At 38.2% G+C, this 22,911-nt stretch overlaps 2 protein-coding genes across 7 annotated transcripts in view; one reads left to right on the top strand and one right to left on the bottom strand.

Moving 5' to 3' along the window:
- The window catches only part of PPME1 (protein phosphatase methylesterase 1), a 71,627-nt gene extending 57,757 nt beyond the window's left edge, over nucleotides 1-13,870 (bottom strand). For 2 of the 3 annotated variants that reach the window (XM_039228779.1, XM_039228778.1), the window contains exon 1: nucleotides 13,624-13,870. In XM_039228779.1, the coding sequence (XP_039084710.1) occupies nucleotides 13,624-13,724 (101 nt within the window). In that variant the 5' untranslated portion in view covers nucleotides 13,725-13,870. The remainder of the gene's footprint in view (nucleotides 1-13,623) is intronic. The other variant, XM_039228780.1, reaches the window with a different exon arrangement.
- Nucleotides 13,871-14,165: 295 nt separating this feature from the next.
- Nucleotides 14,166-22,911, top strand: part of C2CD3 (C2 domain containing 3 centriole elongation regulator) — a 129,066-nt gene continuing 120,320 nt past the window's right edge. For all 4 annotated transcript variants that reach the window (XM_039228698.1, XM_039228699.1, XM_039228697.1 and 1 more), the window contains exons 1-3: nucleotides 14,166-14,403; nucleotides 16,564-16,833; nucleotides 22,012-22,169. In XM_039228698.1, the coding sequence (XP_039084629.1) occupies nucleotides 14,349-14,403; nucleotides 16,564-16,833; nucleotides 22,012-22,169 (483 nt within the window). In that variant the 5' untranslated portion in view covers nucleotides 14,166-14,348. The remainder of the gene's footprint in view (nucleotides 14,404-16,563; nucleotides 16,834-22,011; nucleotides 22,170-22,911) is intronic.

Below are 22,911 nucleotides of genomic sequence, written 5' to 3'. Positions count from 1 at the left end.
CTGATATGTCATTTGCAACTATCTTTTCCCATTCCGTTGGTTGCCTATTAATTTTCTGGGTTGTTTCCTTGGCTGTGCAGAAGCTTTTAATCTTGATGAGGTCCCAACAGTTTATTTTTGCTCTCGATTCCCTTGCTTTTGGGGATGTGTCAAGTAAGAAGTTGCTGCGGTGGAGGTCCACAAATCTATAGCTTTTCCTTCCCATTTAATTCCCTACTAAATTTAGGGTGGACAATTTTAAACTATTGAAAACAATGTCCTGTGCATATTAGAGCATCATTCATTCATTATACGTTTATTGAGCTCCTGGGTGCTAACCATTTTGGGGCAAGTAAATAAAACACAAAAGAAGTTTATAATTAAATTAGGAAAGATTAAACAAGTAGATCACAATGTGGCTGTTAGTAGAATAGATAAAATACTGTATATACACAGCACCATCAACTGTAGAATGAACAGTAATTTTTATGTACCACTAAGAAAAAGTTACCAATTAAAGTATGACACATTTCACCACTTAGAAGTCATTTTAAATTTCTTGAAAGAACTCTATATTTATATTGATTCTACATATATCACTTATGGGTATAAATAAAGGAAAATGAGAACAAAATAAAATACTTAAAAGTATTTCTAACCAAGTTCTTCATACTGAGGTATGAAGACTGAGAGTCCTACTCTTTTTTTAAGTTTATTTATTTATTTAGAGAGAAAGAGAAGAGAGAGAGAATTACAAGCAGGCTCTGCATTGACAGAAAAGAGCTTGACATGAGGCTTGAACCCACAAACCAAGAGATTGTGATCTAAGGTAAAACCAAGGGCTGGATGCTGAACCAACTGAGTCACCCAGGTACCCCTAAAACTAAACACCAGCTCATAAGCTGACTTTAGCTTTACGTAGAGAGCTATGTTACTTTTTGACTCTACTTCAGAAATAATGCTTAACTTATCAGATTAAAAACCTACTCTTTCTCACAATCATTTAGTTCTCAGTAGTTAAGAGTGCTCTACTTTTGTCTCCAGAATTTTCTTCCAAACTACCAACACCTATATTTTTAAAAATTTTTTAATGTTTTTTATTTATTTCTGAGAGAGAGAGAGACAGTGTGAGCAAGGGAGGGACAGAGAGAGAGGGAGACACAGAATCCGAAGACAGGCTCCAGGCTCTGAGCTAGCTGTCAGCACAGAGTCAGACGCAGGGCTCAAACCCACGAACTGAGAGATCATGACCTGAGCCTAAGTTGGACACTTAACTGACTGAGCCACCCAGGCGCCCCTACCAACACCTATTTTATAAGTTTTGATGCTAGTTTTGGTGTTTGTTCATACAACTCAGAAGAACCAAGATAAAGCCGTTACTTTACCAAGAGCAATTGTGAAGACACTATCATTTTAAATATAAAAAGAAATGTATCATGAGCACTGAGTGTTATGTGGAAACTAATTTGACAATAAACTATTTGTAAAAAAAAAAAAATCTATGTAATGTAATTCTACAGAAATGTCTTCTGGTAAGAGGTACTTTATGTGCTATGGCAATATTTCCAATTACCTGTTGAGAGAGACAGAGACAGAGTACTTGTGTGTTTGGATTTCAAATGAACAATGTGAACAGGAATGAAGGGGGGAAAATGACGAGCCAAGAACAGCCCTATAGATCTTCTTCCCTTCCTTCCCTAACTAACTGCTGTCTTACTCCTGATTTATCTGATTTTTTTAAAATAAATACTGGTTGATAGCCAAAAAAAAAAAAAGCTTAATAAAGGAATACTAAAAGGAAAAAAACAAAACAAAAAAAATGTATCTTAGAATTAATGAATTACATAAACAGGTTTTCATTATCTAGCTTTATAATTTAAATGATTCAATGTATATATCATCTCTTTCTCCTTAAAAACAACGGATGCTATATTAGCCGCATTAAAATTAAAAAAAATTATTGAGGTATAATTAACACACAATGCTATATTTAGTTTTACCCACATTTTAAGAAAATAAAGAGAAGCTTACACTAGTTAAGCAGTATGTAGTAAAGCCAGGAAGGGAATCCCAGTTTGTTGATTCAAAACCTATATTCTTTCTACAACAAGACAGTAGAAGTACAGAATAAATAGTATTGACATGGGTTGGCAAACTGTGGCCTATAGGCAAATCCAATCGCTGCCTGTTTGTATGACTCATGAGCTGAGAATGGTCTTTACATTTTTAAACCTTGGGAGAGAGAAAAAAGAATAATATTTAATGACAGGAGACAATGACACAAAATTCAAATTTTGGTGTTCATAAAAAAATTATTACTGGAACACAGTCACATTCAATACATATTGTCCATGGCTGCTTTCACCCTATAACAGCAGAGCTAAGTAGCTGCTACAGAAAGTGCAAGCATAAAATGGTTACTACTTGGCCCTTCACAGAATAGTTTGCCAAACTCTGAAATAAATGATACATGCTATGAAAGGACAGAAAGTGAAAAGAGCTCTGCAGGCTGAATGGTCAGGAAACTTTCAGATCTCATTTTAAATGAATACACATGTCCATTAAATTAAATCTTATAAAAACATTTATTTAAGAGACGCCTGGGTGGCTCAGTCAGTTGAGCATCTGATTATTGATTTTAGCTCAAGTCACAATCTCATGGTTTGTGGGATTGCACCCTGTGTTGGGCTCTGCACTGAGAGTGTGGAGCCTGCTTGGGATTCTTTCTCTCTGCCTCTCTCTCGCTAGCATGCTCACTCTCTCTCTCAAAATAAAAAAAAACAAAAAAAAATCATTTAACTATGCTATTGTAGAAGATGCAAAGAAATAAAAACACAGGCCCATGCACTCCAAGACCTTCTATTTTATTGGGGTAACTTAAAAAAACTTGCCATGAAAGATAAATTATAATATTAATTATGGCATTTGCCAACTTAATTTATCAAAAATAATGATAGATAAATTTGGCATAACAATTTTTAGAAACACAATACTGAGTAGTAATGCACAATAACTGACAAGTGGAAATGACAGAAAGTGTTTTATAGCTGTGAGGAGAGAGGACAGGTGAATGAGCTAGAACAGTCTGAAAGAGGTTCATAGATTTTATAGGACTTGATAACATGAAACGGGAAGCATTGCTAGTAAAATAAACTTGGCAATCAGTAAGTGCAAGAAACATTTAGGGAACTGCCATTGCCTGGGACATGACTATAGATAGCTTTTAATGCTACCTTTTAACTGCAGACCGTTTGCTCTAATCCCTGCACTTTATGGTAGAGTCGCCAATGTACAGGTACCAACTCCCTGGAAAATAGTCTTCACTCTTAGAGAATAAGGGGTAAATTGAGCAAGGGCAGAAAAACCTAATCCTATAAAATGTAGGTCTTCTAAAAATAATGTTAATTGACATTTATTCTCTTATAGTAATAGAATTGCTTCCAGGTTTGGGGAAATCACAAAGGAAGAGATAAATTGTTAAATTTTGATAAAATAAAACCAAAACCAGGCATGAAACTTTACACCGAAGAGACTAATTGCAGGAATGAGCTTCTACCATATGAGTATTTTAAATCTCAAATTAAGACAAAGTATTTGGAAACACTCACAACACACTTTACCTTAAGTGTTGTTGCTGAAATAAAGTATAGATTCTATTATTTCACAAAGTGAAACAAATTTCAGAAGAAAGGGAATATAGGTTTAGTTATGCCATCTTAATGGAACTGATGAGGAAACAAGACTGTTCTTCTAAAATGAGGCCAAATAGATCTAGGATAGGTCAGTACTTAAGTAGACAGCATACTAGGAATCAGGGAAATTAAGACAAAACTCCTGCCCTTAAGAAGCTCACAGCTTATAGACAGCCAACCAATAATTACAAGTCAGAAGGGTAAGTGTTAAACTACATAAGGTTACGAGGTCATAGAAGACATGCAGCTTACCTACTATATGATGATGTCTACTAGGAGACATGACCAACACCAACAAAATTATACATTTAACTGCTAAGGAAAGAAAGAAGGGGAGGGGAGACTAGGAGGAAAGAAGGAAAAAATTTCCCTGTATATTTAAAGAACAAGGAATAAGAAAAGTTGTATGTTTTGAAGTGTATGTCTCAAATCCAAAAACACATAATAACTTCAACAATCTAGTAGGCTGCTTAAATTTGTTAAGGGAGTTATGAATGAGTCATGAGCTGCACAGTAGCAGTTCTAGTCACTGTTGTCACAAATTCTCTAGTCTAAGAGTACTGTGGAGGTAAAAAACTGAAGTTTAATTGCAGTCAGCTATTTAAATCAAGGCATCACTGCTTTTTAAAAAAAAATAAGTCCTCATTAGGAACACTTGGAAGGCAACAGAAAGAAGGCAACCAGATGGCTGTCTGGATTGTGGTAGTTAGGAGTGTTCATTGCTAGCAATAAGGGCATGTTATTAAAGCAGCCGACTTAAAGATCTAAACACTACATACCGGATTAGGCTATTAGAGACCATCTTTCTTTACGGAAGGGAGCAATTAGCTGTCTATTATGTGTCAAACAGAATTTTGAGTTCCACAAAAAAAGTTTCCCCATTTGTTTTTTTTAAAGTAGGCTTCAAGCCCAGTGTGGAGCCCAATGCAAGGCTTGAACTCATGACCCTGAGATCAAGACCTAAGCTGAGATCAAGAAGAGTCAGATGTTTAACCAACTAAGCCACCAAGGTACCCCAAAAGTTTCCCCCCTTTATTTTTTTAAATATGTATTTATTTTGGGGAGAGTACAAATGAGGTAGGGGCAGAAAGAGGGAGACAAAGGATCCAAAGTGGGCTCTGCGCCGAATGGCCTACAACGAGTCTGATGTGGGGCCTGAACTTATGAGCTGTGAATCCTGACCTGAGCCGAAGCTGGATGCTCAACCGACTGAGGGACCCAAGTGCCTTAAGTGTTACCATTTTAAAGACAAGGAAATACAGTCTCAAATATAAAAATAACTTGCCCAGAGCCACTCTCAGTAGCAGTGGAGCCTGGCTTTAAACTCAAGTATATCTGGTGTCAAAGTGCTCTTTCTACTACACTATGATAGTAAAAGAGAGAAAAAATCCATAGCAAAGAACACACACAGACGCATCATAGAAAAGGAGTCCGAGTAAACAACTTCAGCCTTCTCCTGTGGTTCGGATGACTGGAATTTTCAACATAATGTCTTACTCAACCATCGAAATAAATTGGTAGTATGTGCTTGGGAGTGGTTGTCAAAACTGTATTTTGAAGAACATCTAAGTGTGGCATATAACTGGACCACCCTTTAAATAGCACTATTAATTAAAACTTTCTTCTCTAAAACAAACTATTTTATGGCATGAAGGAGTAAGTTTTTCCTAACCAACCAGAGGTGTTTTCTCAAATCTGACATTAAGTAACATAACAAAGAGGGCTCATTAAGTTTAAAAAACAACAAAATCCAATTATCCAATTTTGGGGACACTGAGAAGAAACAGATTTGCCAGCAATAAGCCCAGCAACAATGGAAAAAAAGGACATTTACTCAGTACCCAGGTCAAGGGTCTCAAACCTGGCACAAGGTGGAAAGGGAGAAAAGAGGAAAGATAAAGAGATCAATTACTTCCTACACCTGTGTTGAGTGAAAACAGTAGAGAATTTACAGTCAAACCCCACTTGCTAACATCAGGCTTTGGGTTACATGTTGTTTACTGTCTACTCCAGACATTCCTGCTGCACTTCCTACCACTCTCTATTCCCTAGCAGAATTCCAAATTGTTTTAGTAGCTCATGAGAGGTCTTGTTATCCTTCCTCCGCCCCAAGGGAATGAATCAGAATTGGTCTAGACCAGTCAAAGTAATCCCATTTCCAACTGCCAGTGATTGGTCTTAGGTTGGACATGTAAACCAGTTCTGGACCATGAGACTTAAGGGGAAAACTGGCTGGGGAATTTCCCTTTCCAGAAAACAAAACAGAAGACAAGCTTAGTTAGGAAAAGGCCTCTGCTCCAGTTCCTTCCTTTTATTTGGAAAGATGGAGCAAAGGTAAGATGATGACAGCAGAGTTGCAGCAACCATCTTGCAACCAAAAGTGACAAGAAAAGGAAAATCCAACATTACTAAGGATGGCAAAATTAAGGATGCATACAGTCCTTACTAATACCGTTGAATGACTGAATCAATGCTGGAACTGCCTATTAATAACAAATATCCTTTTGGTTTAAAGCACAGTAAACTGTCAACAGAAAATAAGATTATTTCACATTAATGTAATACTGCTAACTCGAATTTGGGAAGTTTTGTAGGTCTAACTGTATTTTAAAAACAAGTCTACTAAGCTTTATAATAAAAAGAAATTTACACATAACGAATTTATCCCTATTTTGTATATAATTAAGTGATATTACATTAGATATAACTTAGGCCAATACTTGGGATCTGAAATATTTTTCCTTCAAAAAGGGATTCATACACACTGAAAGACATATTTCCTCAAAGACTCAACAAAATGGAGGCAAATGCGGGGGATGGGCAAAATGGGTGTGTAGAGTGGGAGATACAGGCTTCCAGATATGGAATGAATAAGTCATAGGGAATAAAAGGTATAGCATAGGGAATTATAGTCAATGGTATTATAATAGCATTGTATGGTGACGGATGGTAGCTATACTCATCGTGAGCACAGGATAAAGTATAGACCTGAGGAATCACTATGTGGTACACCTGAAACTAACATAACATTGTGTGTCAACCATACTTCAAAAAAATAAGTTTATTGGTAGGAATAAGCAAGTAAGAGAAGCTATGAAAATCTTAAAAAGGAATGAGGGGGAAGCTACCTCTACCATCTACTAAAACATATAATAATGCCTCTTAAGTAAACATGTAGTAGTGGCACATAAATAAATAAGCAGGCCAGGATGCCTGGGTGCCTCAGCAGGTTAAGTGTTCTGACTCTTGATTTTGTTTGGCTCAGGTCATGATCTTAGGGCTCGTGGGTTCAAATCCCTGCTTGGGATTCTCTCTCTCTGTATCTCTCTCTCCCTCTCTCTTCCCCTCCCCTGCTGGCCCACTCTCTGTCTCTCTTTAAATAAGTAAACTTTTTTAAAAATGTTTAAAAGGTAGGAAGACAATAGGATAAAAAAGAAAACAACCAGATCCCAATTTATATGAAAATTTGGTATATGACAAAGATGTCATTTTAATCCATCGGGAAAATGACTAATTTTTATTGAGGTGAAATTCATATAATGGAAAAAGTCATTTTAATAAGTGGTGTTATAACAGGATAAGCTGTGCATAAAGATAAAACTAGATCTGTTCCTCACTTCGCACATCAAGATAAAATGGATGTAAAAAAAATGGAACTATACAGGTCATGGAAAAAAACATAAATGAATTCCTTTATAACCTGGGAGAAGAAAATGTCTTTCTGTGATTCAAAATCCAGAAGCAATCTAGACAGATTTGAGTGCATTAAAATTTAAAAACAAAACTTTTTACATAGCAAAATATAGGCAAAGTAAAAAAGCAATTTGGAAAATATTTTTAACACTTATAAAGTGAAAATATCCTGAATACATAGAAAGCTTCAAAGAGCCACTTTGGAAAACAGTTTGGCAGTTTCTCAAAAAGTTAAACATAACTTACTATACAACCCAGCAATTCAATTCTTAAGTGTTTACCAAAGAGAAATCCAAACACATTTCCATACAAGGATTTGTATGTGATGTTCATAGCAGCATTATTCATAATAGCAAAAAAAAAAAAAAAAAGGAAACGCAAGTGTTCAGCAACTGACAAGTAAGTAAAATCTGGTGTATCTATACAGTGAAATATCATTCAACAATAAAAAGAAATGGTGTAATGATACCTGCTATAACATGGATAAATCTTCAAAACATTATACATAGTAAAAGAACCCAGTCACAAAAGGCTACTTACTGGGGTGCCTGGGTGGCTCATTTAAGCATCCAACTCTCGATTTCACCTCAGGTCATGATCTTGCAGTCTGTGAGATCCAGACCTGCGTGCGGCTCTATGCTGACAGCTCAGAGCCTTCTTGGGATTCTCTCTTTCCCTCTCTCTTTGCCGCCCCCCCCCCCCCCGCCCATCACGTGCGTTCTCTCAAAATAAAGTTCTTTTTTTACAGGCCACTTACTGTATAATTTCATTTATATGCCAAAATAGGCAAATCTGTGAAGATAGAAAGTCAAACAGTGGTTCCCAGGGAATGGAGGAGGCGGAAGTAACTGCTAGCGTGTAAGTAGTTTCTTTATGGGATACTGAAAATGTTCTGTATTAGTGTAAATAACTGTACAGCTCTGAGTATACTAAAAACTACTGAACTGCATATAAACTTGTAAGAGGTGAATTCTATGGCATATGAATTTTAATTAAAAAAATAAGTAACAAAAACAGAAATACTAGAATTTACGACTCAATATGTGAGCTTGAGCAAGTCACTTTACTCTGTCCTTTATTTTTCCATTTGTATGAACAGCTCCTTAAAGCCTTCCCAAGAGGCCTGATATTCATTATAAATTTAAGAAGTTGAATGAAGGACTATCTCATCAGATACAGGTTAATAGCTTAAGGGGGAAAAAGTGACATTACAAAAAATTGAAAAAAGAGCTTCTACTTCATAAAGAAGAAGCCTTTCTCATAGTTCCCAATATAAAATAATTTACTAGTTATCATTCTTTAAGAGCTTATGTCAGGAAGCATAAGTGTTTTTCATGCATTATCTCCTTCTCACAGCACTCTAAAGTAAGCAGAGATTAAAAAAAAAGACTATGAGAGGTTAAATGACTTGACCAAAGTAAATACTTAAACTGAGCTTCAAACTCAGATCTATATCACTTTATAAACAACAGTTTCTACACCAAGATATAATAACAAGAACTAAAAGTATAACAAGAACAATGGACTAAAAATCTGAAGTCTGGGTTTGAATCTTGTTTCTGACATTTGATGATTCTGTGTTTTTTTTAGGCAAGTCAAAGAACATTTGGATTTTCTCCTTAAGAGAAAATATTAACCCTTGTCCTAATTTACCTCATAAAATACAAAAAGGCACTAATATATACCTTCCAATTATAGTACTGTAGAACTGTTAAGGGATAATTACAGAAATATAGTATAATTGATAAACCAAAACTATGTTGAAAAATGAATACTTTGATAACCTACAGACTTTCTAATGTTAAAAGAATGTACTAAAGTAGTGATTTTCAAAACATACTCCTCTCAAGCACACCAGATGCTGCAGACTGAATATTTGTGTCCCCCCCCCAACTCCAAATTCATGTTAAATCCTAACATCCAATGTTATATGATTCATCTCCTCGAGAGGAGATGAAGTGTGGAAGCGTAGAGCCTTCATGAATGTGCCCTCATAAAAGACATGCCATAGAGCTTCCTTCCCCTTCTGCCATATAAAGACACAGCAAGAAAAACGTCATCTACAAACCAATAAGTAGTCCCCACTGGATAGAATCTGATGGCACCTGGGGTGCCTGGGTGGCTTAGTCGGTTAAGCGTCCGACTTTCGCTTAGGTCATGATCTCGCAGTTCGTGGGTTCGAGCCCCGCGTCGGGCTCTGTGCTGACTGCCAGCTCAGAGCCTGGAGCCTGTTTCAGAGTCTGTATCTCCCTCTCTCTCTGACCCTCCCCTGCTCACGCTGTCTGTCTCTCTCTCTCTCTCCTAGAAATAAATAAAAATATTAAGAAAAAAAAAAAAAGAATCTGGTGGCACCTTGATCTTGGACTTCCCAGCCCCCAGAATTATAATACATTTCTGTTGCTTATAAGTCATCCAGTCTGTGGTATTTTTTATTATTAAGCTACCAGCTGCAAGTAGGGATCCTAAATCAGAGTAGCTCCAAAATCTTTAATAAAAACAGTTCAAAACCACTGTTTTTGGCATCATCTACTGGCTTCTACAATGACACCAGAATTTTAAGCCTTACCTAAGAAAAACTGTTGGCGTGCTGACAAGGGAATGGATTCTAGAGACTAAACCTAGATTAAACCCTGGTTCTGCCACATACTAGTTGGATAGCCATGAATCTGAAGTCTGAGTTTCCTGACTTATAAATACAGAGAAATATATACTTTGCAAAGTTGTGAACAGATTAAATAAGATAACATACAAAAAAATAATAAAGTAACATAACATAAAGTTATTACTACAATGAACTTCACAAGGTACCTACTTGAAAACAAAGGAACTTGTTATTATTACATTGTCTAGCAATACTCTGGAATTACGAAATCTAATTCAAAAAACTAAATTATAGGAACTCAAGAAAAACCACAAACTCAAAACCCACCCTGATATATAAGTACCTCTAAATGAGGTTTAGTGAAATTAAAGGCAAGACATTATGAAAAATTGGTGAAGAAGTCATATAAGAGACTATCCAATGAACAGGTCCAACCTGAAAGTAAGAGATAAATGGAGGAATGGAAAAAGATAGGTAGATAAGAAAAATGCAAATGAATGAAGAGAAGAAGAAATAAAGAGGGATGCTTTAAAATTGGTAGAACTGAGACTTCATAAACCAAGCCTGAGGAAAAAGGAAGACTGAATCCTAGAGTATTTGCAATGAAATAAGAAACACAACTCAAATTAAGTATTGCCAAGATAACAACTATGAATCCAAAAACATAATGGGTCTTAGAGACTCAAGTCTTAGTCTTTACTGGCCCTACCACTAATCTTCAGCTGCCTTAGTATGAAGAATTGAGTTTGTTTTCTTTTTTAAAAATTGTTAATGTTTATTTAATTATTTTTTTTGAGAAACAGACTGTGACTGGGGGGAGGGGCAGAGAGAGAGGGAGACACAGAATTCAAAACAGGCTCCAGGCTCTGAGCTGTCAGCACAGAGCCCAACACAGGTCTTGAACTCCTGAACCCTGAGATCATGACCTGAGCCGAAGTCAGACGCTTAACCAACTGAGCCACTCAGGCACCCCAAGTTTGTTTTCTTATTAACAAAAAATATTGTCTCCTGCCTCTAAGTTTACCAACAGAATACAGAATTCTCTGAATCGGTTTCCTCAACTATACAGTGAGACCATTTCAAAGCTCTCTTTTTAGCACAGGGAGAGTATTACTACTAACTTAAGACTTGGCTGAGTCCTGCCCTATGTTTCAATAAGGAAATAGAAAAGAAAAATATAGGAAAATAAGCCATTTGAGGAGCACTCACCAACATATGCTCTTCTCTTTTTCCAAATAAGTTTATTTCCCAGGACAAGCAGTTAACAAAGAAAACTAAAGCATCTATTTAAAGACGGTAAGCTGGCGGGCCTGGGTGGCTCAGTCTGTTAAGCATCTCAGCTCAGGTCATGACCTCACAGTTCATGAATTCAAGGCCCACACAGCGCTCTGCACTAATAGTGTGGAGTCTGCTTGGGATCTTCTCTCTTCCTCTCTGCCCCTCCCTTGCTTGCGCTCTTTCTCTCTCTCAAAATAAATAAACTTAAAAAAAAAGAAGGTAAGTGACCAACAATTATACATTCTTCTAATCACTAGATTCTCCCTTTATTTTCTCAGTTTTTCTTCAGTTCTTCACCTTCAGAGAACTTGTTTATTAAATTTTTTTAAACTGCTTTTTTTATTTCAGAGAGAGAGAGACAGCGTGAGCAGGGGAGGGTCAGAGAGAGAGGGAGACACAGAATCTGAAATAGGCTCCAGGCTCTGAGCTAACTGTCAGCACAGAGCCTGACGCGGGGCTCGAACCCACGAACTGTGAGATCATGACCTGAGCCGAAGTCAGAGGCTTAACCGACTGAGCCACCCAGGCGCCCCCCAGAGAACTTGTTTTAACAAAGTGAGAGGCTGCGCTCTAAACTTACCTGCAGCATGTCTAGTTATTAAAAGCCTAATATTTTTATATATTTTTACAGAAGAGTGCTTGTACACTAAAGGATCAAATTTTAGATTAAAAAAGGCACTAAAACATATATACCAATGATAAATGTTACATTAATTTTATACTCCAGGTTAATTTTCCCAAATAATCTGTCATGGATCCGTTTCCAGATCCTCCTTATTCATGTTACAGTCTTACTTTTCAGTCTTCTAACACCAAAACAATCTCCATTTTACCTTATATGAGGCCTTCTACCGCCTCTCTCTTTTGTGTAGCAAAAACCAATCTTCTGTCAAGGTTTTCTCACTTTTCTGCCGTGCATCATAGTCAAGTCTCCACTTTGATTCTTAGTTTCCTCTCTTGGCTTTTTCATCCCACTCCCCCCAATTCTCACCACCTCTCTATCCTACTGTTTCAATTTATAGGATTCTCCTTTCTCTTTGTTCCAAGGAACTATGCTCACAGTAATGCATCTATTGTCCTCATCTCCTTTTTGGTCAGTGTTTGTACATATTACTTCTTTAGAACTGAAGGTTCCTCTTCTCTAGCTTTTATTCTAAGTACAGTATATCTATCAACCCATCTCCAGAATCCCTAACACACCTTCTTGGCTAACTCATACCTATTCTTTCTACCCCTTTTCTCTTTAGTCACTAGTCTCCAGAATGCTATTTGATACTACAAATACCCCTGAAAACCCAACTGCCTATTCAATTCTCGCTGCTTCCCAGTACTTACCTCTCCCATGTTCAACTGATATTCTCTCTCCTATACCTAAGTACCCCCTAACCTGACACAAGCCACTCAACAACTTAAAAGTCCCCAAAACTATCTCTTCAACACAGTTCCTCCCTTCCCCGTAAATGGATTTCCCCAAAATATTTTACTCTCAATGCTTCATTAATTCTGAGTCTTATCAAACTAGTACATCGCTTCCATCAGACTTACTTGCCTGGCAAAAACCAACTGCCCGTATTTCCTCTTTAGGCTTCTCAGACTATCTCTGCAGCACTTCCATTCACTAAACCCTGTTCCCAGTCATTTCTTCATCTCTAGAGCCTATGGTCACTCTCTCAGCTCCTCATCACTCCTACCCTTACTTCTCAGCACATTCCCATTGCTCTTAAGAGTCTACTTGGCTATATTCCCTACCTTTTCTTAGTCCTGTTCTCAAGCTTTCTCCATTCTCCCTTAAGAGATCTAATTCTCCTAATCACCCCCTCACTCCCTGAATCTGCCTCTTACACCTCCAGAAACACTCTCTAAAGCCTTCTGCTCCCTAGTTTCCTTTCCTTCTCCAATCTTGCCTCGGGTGTTCTCACTTCCCTCAGCTTTTCTAATATCTAGTTCTTTCGGTCTTCTTACTACTCCCAAATCTTTCTCTACTTGTTCTCCTAAATCCCCTCAACTTTCCCCCATTTTCCTTAACCCTCCCTGGCAGCTATTTCCCGACTTTCCTCACCTCTATCACCTTTCCTCAAACCTCCTCCATCCCTTCTTCTGGAGGTGCCTCCTACATCTCTTAAATTACCCTCTCAGCTTCCTCAATCTGTGCCCTATTCCCTCCTTCCTTCAATACTATTTGTCCTCCAATTTTCATTGACTTGGCGCCTCCCCTAGTTCCCAAACCTGCCTTCCAACACCATCTAAACGTCTCCAGGCCGCCGCCAACATTCTCTCCCATCCTTAGCCTCCCATGCCGTGCCACTCTAAACGCCCAGAGACACCATTCTCCAATGGCCGGCGCCTGGCCTCTAGGGAGAAGAGGTTTGGGTCACGTACCCCATTCGCATCTTGGCTCCGCTCTGGCTGCCCCCGCTGCCGGGTAGAGGTGGGCGAGAGGGCAGGCGGCCGAGGTGCATGCTCTTCTCTAGGGCCGACATGAAGGGGAGGCCTCAGGTAGTCAAACAGTAGCCGAAGCTTCGTCCCACGCTAAGCGCGGCCCAGCAGGTCACAGCTCACTCCCCTAGAGACGCCCAGTGCCTTTGGACAGCACCCAGCTATCGACAGCACCGCCCACCGCCCACCGGCTCCGAAAACCCCACCCCCTCTCCTTAGCGCTTCCACCGGAAGTACGCAATCACAGTTCACAAAGAGAGCTGGGTAACGGAGTCTACGGAACGCTCAGACCGCAAGCCGAGAACTCGTCTACCCTTGCCGGAAAGACAAGCCCTCCTAAAGGCAATGCATCCTGGGCAATGAAGTCTTCAAAGGGCATATCCCTTTGCGCTTGCGCAGCTGGAGGCGACAGCGTTCAACCTCGGAGAGGTAGTGTAGCAAAGCATCCTGGATGTTGTAGTCTTTTTGCGGGAAGAAGGCTTTGGCGCCTTTCCTTTTCACCGCTCCTCGCAGACGGTTGAGAGGAAGAGCCCCTTCTTCCTACTTCCCAGGCTGCCCAGCGGCTCCGGTTGCCGGGGAACGCAGGCGCCTCGGGAAGGGATGGCGGGAGGTTACGGCTTGGGTGTTGGAGCCGGAGTTCAGTTGGTGAAGAAGAGCTCTGGCTCGTCATGAAACAAAGAAAAGGCCAGGGGCCTGTGGGAGCCCGTGGCCGCAAGAAGAGAGGTAACGTGAGCGACCAAAGGTTGAGGAAAGATTAATAAGGCGGAGTTGGGAGCCAGGTGTAAAGAATTCTAGGGAGACGCCCACACTCGCCTGTAAAAAGGGAGGGAAAGAAGAAAATATGAGGGAAATAAGCAAGGAATCTGAAGGTTAAGAGAGAGAAATTGCCACTCCAGCGAAACGGTAGGAAATAGGTGCTGAAGTAGGGAGTCAAAGCGGGCGAATAAATAGGGCGAGGTGAGGGCTAAAACGGTACAGGTAGAACGTATCTAAAGAAAGGGAATTTAAAAATTCCAGGATTTAAAAAAAATTTTTAAGGAGAGGTGTAATTGACATGTAACATTACCTTAGCTTCAGATTGTACATGTTTAGATATTCCTGTGTATTGCGAAATGATCCACACAGTACGTCTAGTTAGCATCTATCTCCGTACATAATTACTAAAAAAAAAATTTTCTTCTTGTCATGAAAACTTTTAAGATGTACTCATTTAGCAACTTTCACATATACAGTACACTGTTTACTATAGTTCACTGTGCTGTACATTGCATCCCCATGACTTAGGAGTGCTTTTGATAGCAAAGTCACGTGTGTGTGTCCCCGTCCTGGGAGGTTGTAGCTTTGGAGTTCCACACCGACTGGAAGAAACATAAGTTGGAGAGGTGGTATGTTAGTAATTCTAATTTGCAAGGATCATGTATGCATTACTGTAATTGTTAGTTGAGTGAGCCAGACAGGCATGAAATATGAAGGGCTACAGGCAGGAATTGGGAAAGATAGTTGTGGAGGACAGAAAAAGAAAGAGTGGGGAGTGACAAGATGAGGTAGAGTGCAGAGTTGTTTCAAAGGCGAGATTTCATTCATTTTTTTTGAATGTTTATTTATTTTGAGAGAGACAGTGCAAGTAGGCAGAGAGGGGGAGACACAGAATCTGAAGCAGGCTCCAGGCCCTGAACTGTCAGCACAGAGCCTGACATGGGGCTCAGTCTCACAAACTGCGAACTGCGTGATCATGACCTGAGCCGAAGTTGGCCTCTTAACTGACTGAGCCACCCAGGCATCCCTTTGTTCTTTTTTATGGCTGAGTATTATCCCATTGTGTACATATACCACCTCTTTATGCATTCATATATGGGTGCACACTTGGGTTGCTTCCACACCTTGGCTAGTGTAATAATGCTGCAATAAACATAGGGGTGGATATATTCTGGTTAAATGTGTTTGAATGTTAGGGGTAAATACCCAGTAGTGGAATTACTCAATCATATGGTAATTTTATTTTTAATTTTTTCTAAATTTTTTAATGTTTTTTAATTTATTTTGAGACAGAGAGAGAGCATGCATGCATGCATGCATAAGCTGGGGAGGGGCAGAGAGAGAGAATCCTGAGTAGGCTCTGCTGACAGCACAGAGATCGTGAGATCATGACGCGAGTTGAAATCAAGACTCAGGTGCTTAACCAACTGAGACAGCCAGGAGCCCCTATTTTTAATCTTTAAAGGAACCTCCATAATATTTTCCACAGTAGCTACACTAATTTACATTCTCCCCAGTGGTGCATGAGGGTTCTTTTTTCTCCATATCCTAACCAACACTTGTTATTTCTTATCTTTTTTGATTCTAGCCATTCTGACAGGTGTAAGGTGATATCTCATTGTGGTTTTAATCTGCATGAAACGATAACTTTCAATTAAAGAGGAGTTTGTTTTAGCATGTTTTAAGTTGGTATTATGTTCTTTACTTACAATAACCTGAATCAGACCGTGCATATGAATTAGTTATTAAGTGGCTTAAGTGGGGGCACCTGAGTGGGTCAGTCAGTTGCACGTCCAACTCTTGATTTTGGCTCAGGCCATGGTCTTGTAGTTTGTGAGTTCAAACCCCATCTCAGGCTCCACACCATTCGTGTGGGATTCTCTCTCCCTCTCTCCCTGCCCCACTCACTTGTGTGCTGTCTCTCATTCTCTCTCAAAATAAAATAAACTTTTAAAAAAAGTGGCTCAAGTGACTGGGTAAGTTATTCTGTGGTTTGGTTTGCTATTTACAGGATAAATGTTCTCTTTGTAGAGACTAAAATTTTTGTGCATTCTCATTCAAAAAGTAGATTATATGTTTCTTTATTTAGTCTGAATTTTGACTTAGTGTTTTTGGATTCCTCCACAGGTTTGAGTGACATTTCTCCATCTACAAGCCTACCACCTCTAGTTGAAGGCCAGCTACGCTGCTTTCTGAGACTTACTATTAATAAAGTCATATGGAAGATTGCAAAGCCTCCCACTTGTGTACTTGTCCGAGTGAGATGGTGGGGAGAAACATCAGATGGAACCCTTTTTTGTCCCAGGGACGCATTGCAGACTGAACCAAAAGCTGTGAGAACAACTACACGTTATGCTGTTCGCTGTGGTCCAAAGCAGTTTACCTCTTATCTAACTGGTATGTTTTTGTCTTATCATTTTAGCTGCAGGCCTAATAAGTATGTGTTCTGTTGTTAGCAGTGGGTATTATCACGTACATCGTATCTGTGGCATTAATTATTAAGTGAAAGAAGTTTTATAATAGCCACCATTTATTGAGAGTGTGCTATATGCCAGCAGTTGATACATTTATTTCTAATCCTTAATAACCCTATAAGAAAGATATTTTCTCTGTTTTATAAGCAATGAAACTGAGGTGTAGAGATGAAATGAATACTCTCTAAGATTACATCATTGATAAATTGCAAAACTAGGATTTGAACCAATTTCGGTCTGATACCAAAACTCATGCACTTTCACTACCCCATGCTTCTTTAAGTAGTACCTGTAGTCTCTGCTCTGGGACTCATGTGGAAGGGAGAGAGGGAGGGAGGAAGGAAGGAAAAGAAAGCTATAGATATCTATGTCTATGTATAACCTTGGTTAAATAGTACAAGATAATACATGCTAAATGAGTGGTTTAATGAATTAGCAATATAGGTTTTCAGAGAAGAGAAGGATCCCTTTTTAATATTTATTTATTTTTGAGAGAGAGAGAGTGCATGTGCACCAAGCAGAGGAGAGACAGAGAGAGAGAGAGAGAGAGAATCTCAAGCAGACTGTGCTATCAATGCAGAGGGTAACTTAGGGCTCAGTCCCATAAACTGTGAGATCATGACCTGAGCTGAAATCAAGAGCCAGATGCTTAACTGACTAACCTACCCAGGTACCACAGGAAAGATCCCTTTATAAGAAACCATAAAACAAGATTTCTTTATTTCTGTTCAAGGAAAGTATTCTAAATCTACTGTGTTATTTCTCTGTTGAGGTCAGGCTTTCATATAAACACATTTTGGATGGGTTATTTATCAAACCAATCCAGTTCAAGTTAAAAAAAAAAAATCAGATCTCATGTAAACATTGTTGGGCTAAGAATACTGGAGAATCAGAGGTGATTTAAAGGTTAACTTGTCCTTAAGAAGCTTATAATCTAGGTGGCTCAGTCAGTTGGGCATCCGACTTCATCTGACTTCGGCTCAGGTCATGATCTCATGGTTCGTGGGTTCGAGCCCCGCGTCGGGCTCTGTGCTGACAGCCAGCTTAGAGCCTGGAGCCTATTTCAGATTCTGTGTCTCCCGGTCTCTCTGACCCTCCCCTGCTCACGCTCGCTCGCTATCTCTCAGAAATAAATAAAACATTAAAAAAAATTTTTTTAAAAAAGAGCTTATATTCTATTAAAAAAATTTTGAAAACATCAAGATATAAAGAACAAAGCAATTGGTCATTGAGAAGGTATATATGGAGCTCTTAGCTTGTGCTAGGCAGTGTGAGGAATTACAAAGATGAATCAATTTAATCAGAATGGTATCTAATTCTAACTAAATGCACAGAGAAGTTTAGTTACAATACTAGGTAGGAAATTATAAGTACTTTATAGAATGGCCACAGATACTCTGGGTACTATAAACCTAATTTAACAAATGAAGAGTGGTTAAAAAAATTCTTCAGTAAGAGAGAAGATATCTATTAATATGATAGCAGATCACACATTATTTGAGCATCCTGCAATGTAATAAAGAATGCATTACACCTGACGTTTGAACTTTAGATAGATTGGATTGGTGTTATCAGGTATAGGATTTGAGGAAAGTCCCTTCCCATTTCTGACTATCTTTTTCATCGTCTGTTAAAAGTGGGATGATATAGCTGCCCTTTCACCTTATTTTTTCATGAAGAAAGCCTGGCTGAATGAGAAGAACATGAGCTTTGAAGTCAGTCTTAAATTTGAACTCTGGCTTCAGGATTGGATGGCTGTACAATGCTGAGATGTTCCTTACGATCTTGGAGCCTCAGTTTCCTATTAGTTAAATGAGAATAATAGCACTTACTGGCAGGAATTATTAAGATTAAATGAAAAAATTTTTATGAAGTGATTGGTCCAGTACTTGGCACATTATAGGTGTGAGTCTTGTAAAAATGTAAATTCTTTGGCACTGTAGGAAATGCAGAAACTTTAGATGTAGTCTCTGGTCGAAAGGAACTTACAGATCGGTTGAAAAAAACAAAACTGACATATATGAAATAGTAAGCAGTGCCAAACAATAAGTAATTAAATGTCTGATTACTTGGCACGTGTAGTAAGTACTATATGAATATTCCATAATATTGTCATAAGAACTTAGGAATCATAACTTAGGAACTTATTATCATAAGTTCTTAGGAAACCAGAATCCTATTTCTGCTGTGTACTAACTGGCTGTTTGAATTTGAGCAAGCATTTCATCTTCCTGGGCTTTAATTTCCCCCTTACTAAATTGAAGGGGTTAACCACAAATGAGCCAATAATAAAATTTTATAAATCTAGTTAGGAAAGAAGCTTTGTTGAAGGTAGGATTTGAATAGTAAATGGATGAGGTGAAGCTTGTAAGTGATGGCCCAGCTATGGACATGAGTATAATGTGTTTATTAGAAAATGAAGACACAGGGATCAAGCATTAGTGCACATGAATATATGCTCTAACTGAAAACTTGGAAAAGTGTAACTATTTCTTAAGCTATGTGGTAGGTATTTGTTTCATTATTCTTTTATGTACTCTTTTATATGCATATTTCATTTAAAAGAAAGTAAAGTGCATGGTTTTGGAAGCCATGAGGAAGCAGCCTGGTGGCCAGCCTGACAAAGCCAATACCAGGCCCCAACCCTGAGCGGCTACTGCTAGGCTTCAGGAGGTTCTGGGTTCATCAGAGCACCCCCCTCTTACCTCCTCTTCTCTACATAGACTTGGCAGGCTACAGCAAACAGAAGTAGTTGGGTTCTTTTATATCAAAATAGCAAAACACCAAAAAGGAAATTGAGAGAACCCCACTCATTATTATACAGGCCTTTGTAACACTCTGTAACCATGTGCCTTGCATCACGTGGAAAATAAACTCCAACCTGCCAGTAAAAAAAAAAAAAAGTAAAGAAAGAAGGAAAAAAAAGAGATAGAAAATAAGATGTATAAGGTACACTAATAAATATAATGTCACAAATTAGTGTAAAACATTGAATAGGTCCAGGTTGAAAAGAGCAGGGCAGTAAAACAGAGTATATTAATTCCTCAGGTAAGAATAATTTAATAGTAACAAGTTAAAATGTTAGCATTTTACAGTTCATAAGATACTTTAAAGTCTAACATCTTCTTTGATGTTTAAAACAATCTTGTGTAGTAGGTAGGGTGTTTATTTGATTCCTTTCTTTGTATCTATTTTACCTTATTCCAAAGGGAAGTTAGGACAATTACAAATATGTGTTAAGGAAAGAGAAAGATTTTTTTTTTTTATAAATAAAATCTTTACATTTTAAATCTTTAAAAACTTTTTGTTCAAGGTAAATGAAAATACAGTAGGAGGAATGACAGGAAGCCCATGGGATTTACTAGAATGCATGCTGTGAGGCCCTATAAAATTGCAGTGGGTATTCTCATTTTCTGGGTGGTGAATTTGGGTTTCAGAGTTAAAAGTGACATACCCAAGGTCACCCTAACACCAACCCTAATTTCAGGAATGCTTTGACTCCCAAGATCATTAATGCTTCTGTTATGTCACACCATCTCAGGAAGTAGAGGGATTATAGGATTCTGAGATATACCTCTCCTTACATCTTTCTTCCCTTTTCCTATGACTTTTTACAGAAAATAGCAGCCATGAAAATGTTTGGAACAGGAGAAGGTTAGAGTAGAAACTGAAAAAATTAGGATACTTTGCTGTGCTTCAGTTGAGTTATTCTTTAATTGGATAGGATTCATTTAGTAGGAATATGAAAGACAGTGGGGTGGAAAGACTGCTGGACAATAGGGATCCTAATTATATAGCAAAGGCGAAGGGTAGAGGTAAGAAGCCTATTAGAAATTAAGTTTTTTCTCCTTAGAAGTAATGACTAATGAAGCAGCACAGTGTAGAATACTTTATAGATAGATAGAACTGAGTGTTAGCCCATTTTTTGTTGTTTTATAGCTGGGTGAACTTACGAGTGTTATATGACCTCTCTGAGTCTCAGTGTTGTCCTCAAATGGGGACAGAAACAACTATATCATAGAGTTGTTAAGAGAATTAATGCAACATGGAAGAACCTGGCTGTTAGTAAATAGCCAACAAATGTTGGTTTCTCTTATTCTGTATATGCATATCATTTTATAGTCTACAAAGCACTTTTACATCTAATAGTTCATAGGATTTTAAGATAAATTCCGTGAGTAGGTAAGATAGGGACTATGTTAAGTGATTTACCTAAAGTCATATAATGGACCATTAAGCAACTACCATGTGAGAGGACACTGTGTTCCATGTTTTATTTACAATACCCCCATTCCTTACTTGGCTGTGATGTAGGTATTATGATGCTTAACATACAGACAGCTGTGGCTTACATAGAAGTAGCTTGCGGATATTGGGGCTACAACACAATCATAGGTCTTAGAAGACTTGTGCTCTTTTTATCACAGTATTGAACAAATGATGAAGATGACCCATTTTCTCGACTTTGGCAAGAAAGTTTTCACAAGTTATATTGTCCTGAAATAATTTTATATTCCATTTGTATGCAATTATACTTCTCTTGCTGTAAATTATGACCATGAAGGTATTAAGTCAAAGCAACTATTGAAGAGTATAGTGAAGGAGCTGATATTTCCATTCCTCTTTGTTCCAAGGGCTCTAACTATTTTGGTGCTCCAGATACAACCAAGGAGTAAGGTATTTGATATTCCTGGGAGGCAAGAACAACCCTTGCATCTATACAAGGGAAGCCCTTTGTCTAATTCAAAACTAGAAATGGCGAGAATAAAAGAACTGAGAATTGTTGCTTTTCTAAATTTCAAAACCAGAGCCTGAGCTCTTCCCAAAGGTATTTTCCTTACCAAATACTTGACCTGCTAAATATTTTTATTCAATGTAATTTTTTCCCCATGTGAGATATTTGTCGTTCTTCCCTAAAACTTTATTGTTCTTTTGATCTTGGGTTCACTATTCCCCATCCCCAGACTGATAGTAGGTGCAAGTTTTATTTGAAAATAAAATAATTTTTTTAAGTAAAAAAGTTTTCTAATGTATACCCACTTCCAAAAAAAATGAAAGTAAATGAAAAATATCTGTGTATGTTGTAACTGTTTCTAATTAGATATGGCTGTGCTGGTGCTGGAAGTAATCACCAAACTTGATCATCTTCCAATTGGTAGAGTTCAGATCAGTGGACTAGCTCAACTTTCTCCAACCCATCACATCAATGGATTTTTTACCATTGTTTCACCAACATCCAGGAAACTTGGAGAACTCCAGGTAAAAATATTTTAATTCTTTGCTGCATAGAATAAAACTTTTTCAGTACAAGTATTTGAGTCTCTTTGTAGACTGTATAGGTATATGACTCCCATTTACCCATTTATCATGGTAATTCCCACTTCATGCCTTTGTTCATGTTTTTACCCAGTCTTTTTTGTTTTAATATAATTTATTGTCAAATTGCCTTACTTACAACACGCGGTGCTCATCCCAACAAGTGCCCTCCTCACTGCCCATCATCTACTTTCCCCTCTCCCCCACACCTTCAGTTTGTTCTCTGTATTTAAGAGTCTCTTGTGGTTTGCCTCCCTCCCTCTCTGTTTGTTTCTATTTTTTCCCCTTTTCTTCTTCTTTGGTCTTCTGTTAAGTTTCTCAAGATCCTCATATGATTGAAAACATTTGTTATCTGTCTTTCTCTGACTGACTTATTTCACTCAGCATAATACCTTCCAGTTCCATCCCCGTTGCTGTAAATGGCACCCAATCTTTATAATGTATCTTACTTATCCAAATCCTCTTAGTGTTTTACTGCCCATCTCAAGTGCCAACAGCCCTTCACAGCTCCGACTACACTCATTCTTCTCTGTACTCTTTATTAGATTTATGACAATAATATAGTCATTGTTTGGTTATTCTACACAATCTCTAAAATTATGTACTAGTAGTCTCCCTTTAATTCCCTTCGTTTTTAGTTTCTAAATTCCCTCAGAGGCAGGACACTGTTTTCTATTTTCTGTGT

This window comes from Hyaena hyaena, unplaced genomic scaffold (genome assembly GCF_003009895.1).
Source record: "Hyaena hyaena isolate Hyena2069 unplaced genomic scaffold, ASM300989v1 scaffold_34, whole genome shotgun sequence".
Taxonomy (NCBI): Eukaryota; Metazoa; Chordata; class Mammalia; order Carnivora; family Hyaenidae; genus Hyaena; species Hyaena hyaena.
Note: the sequence above shows the minus strand (reverse complement) of the source record. Positions and strands in the feature narration are given on the sequence as shown.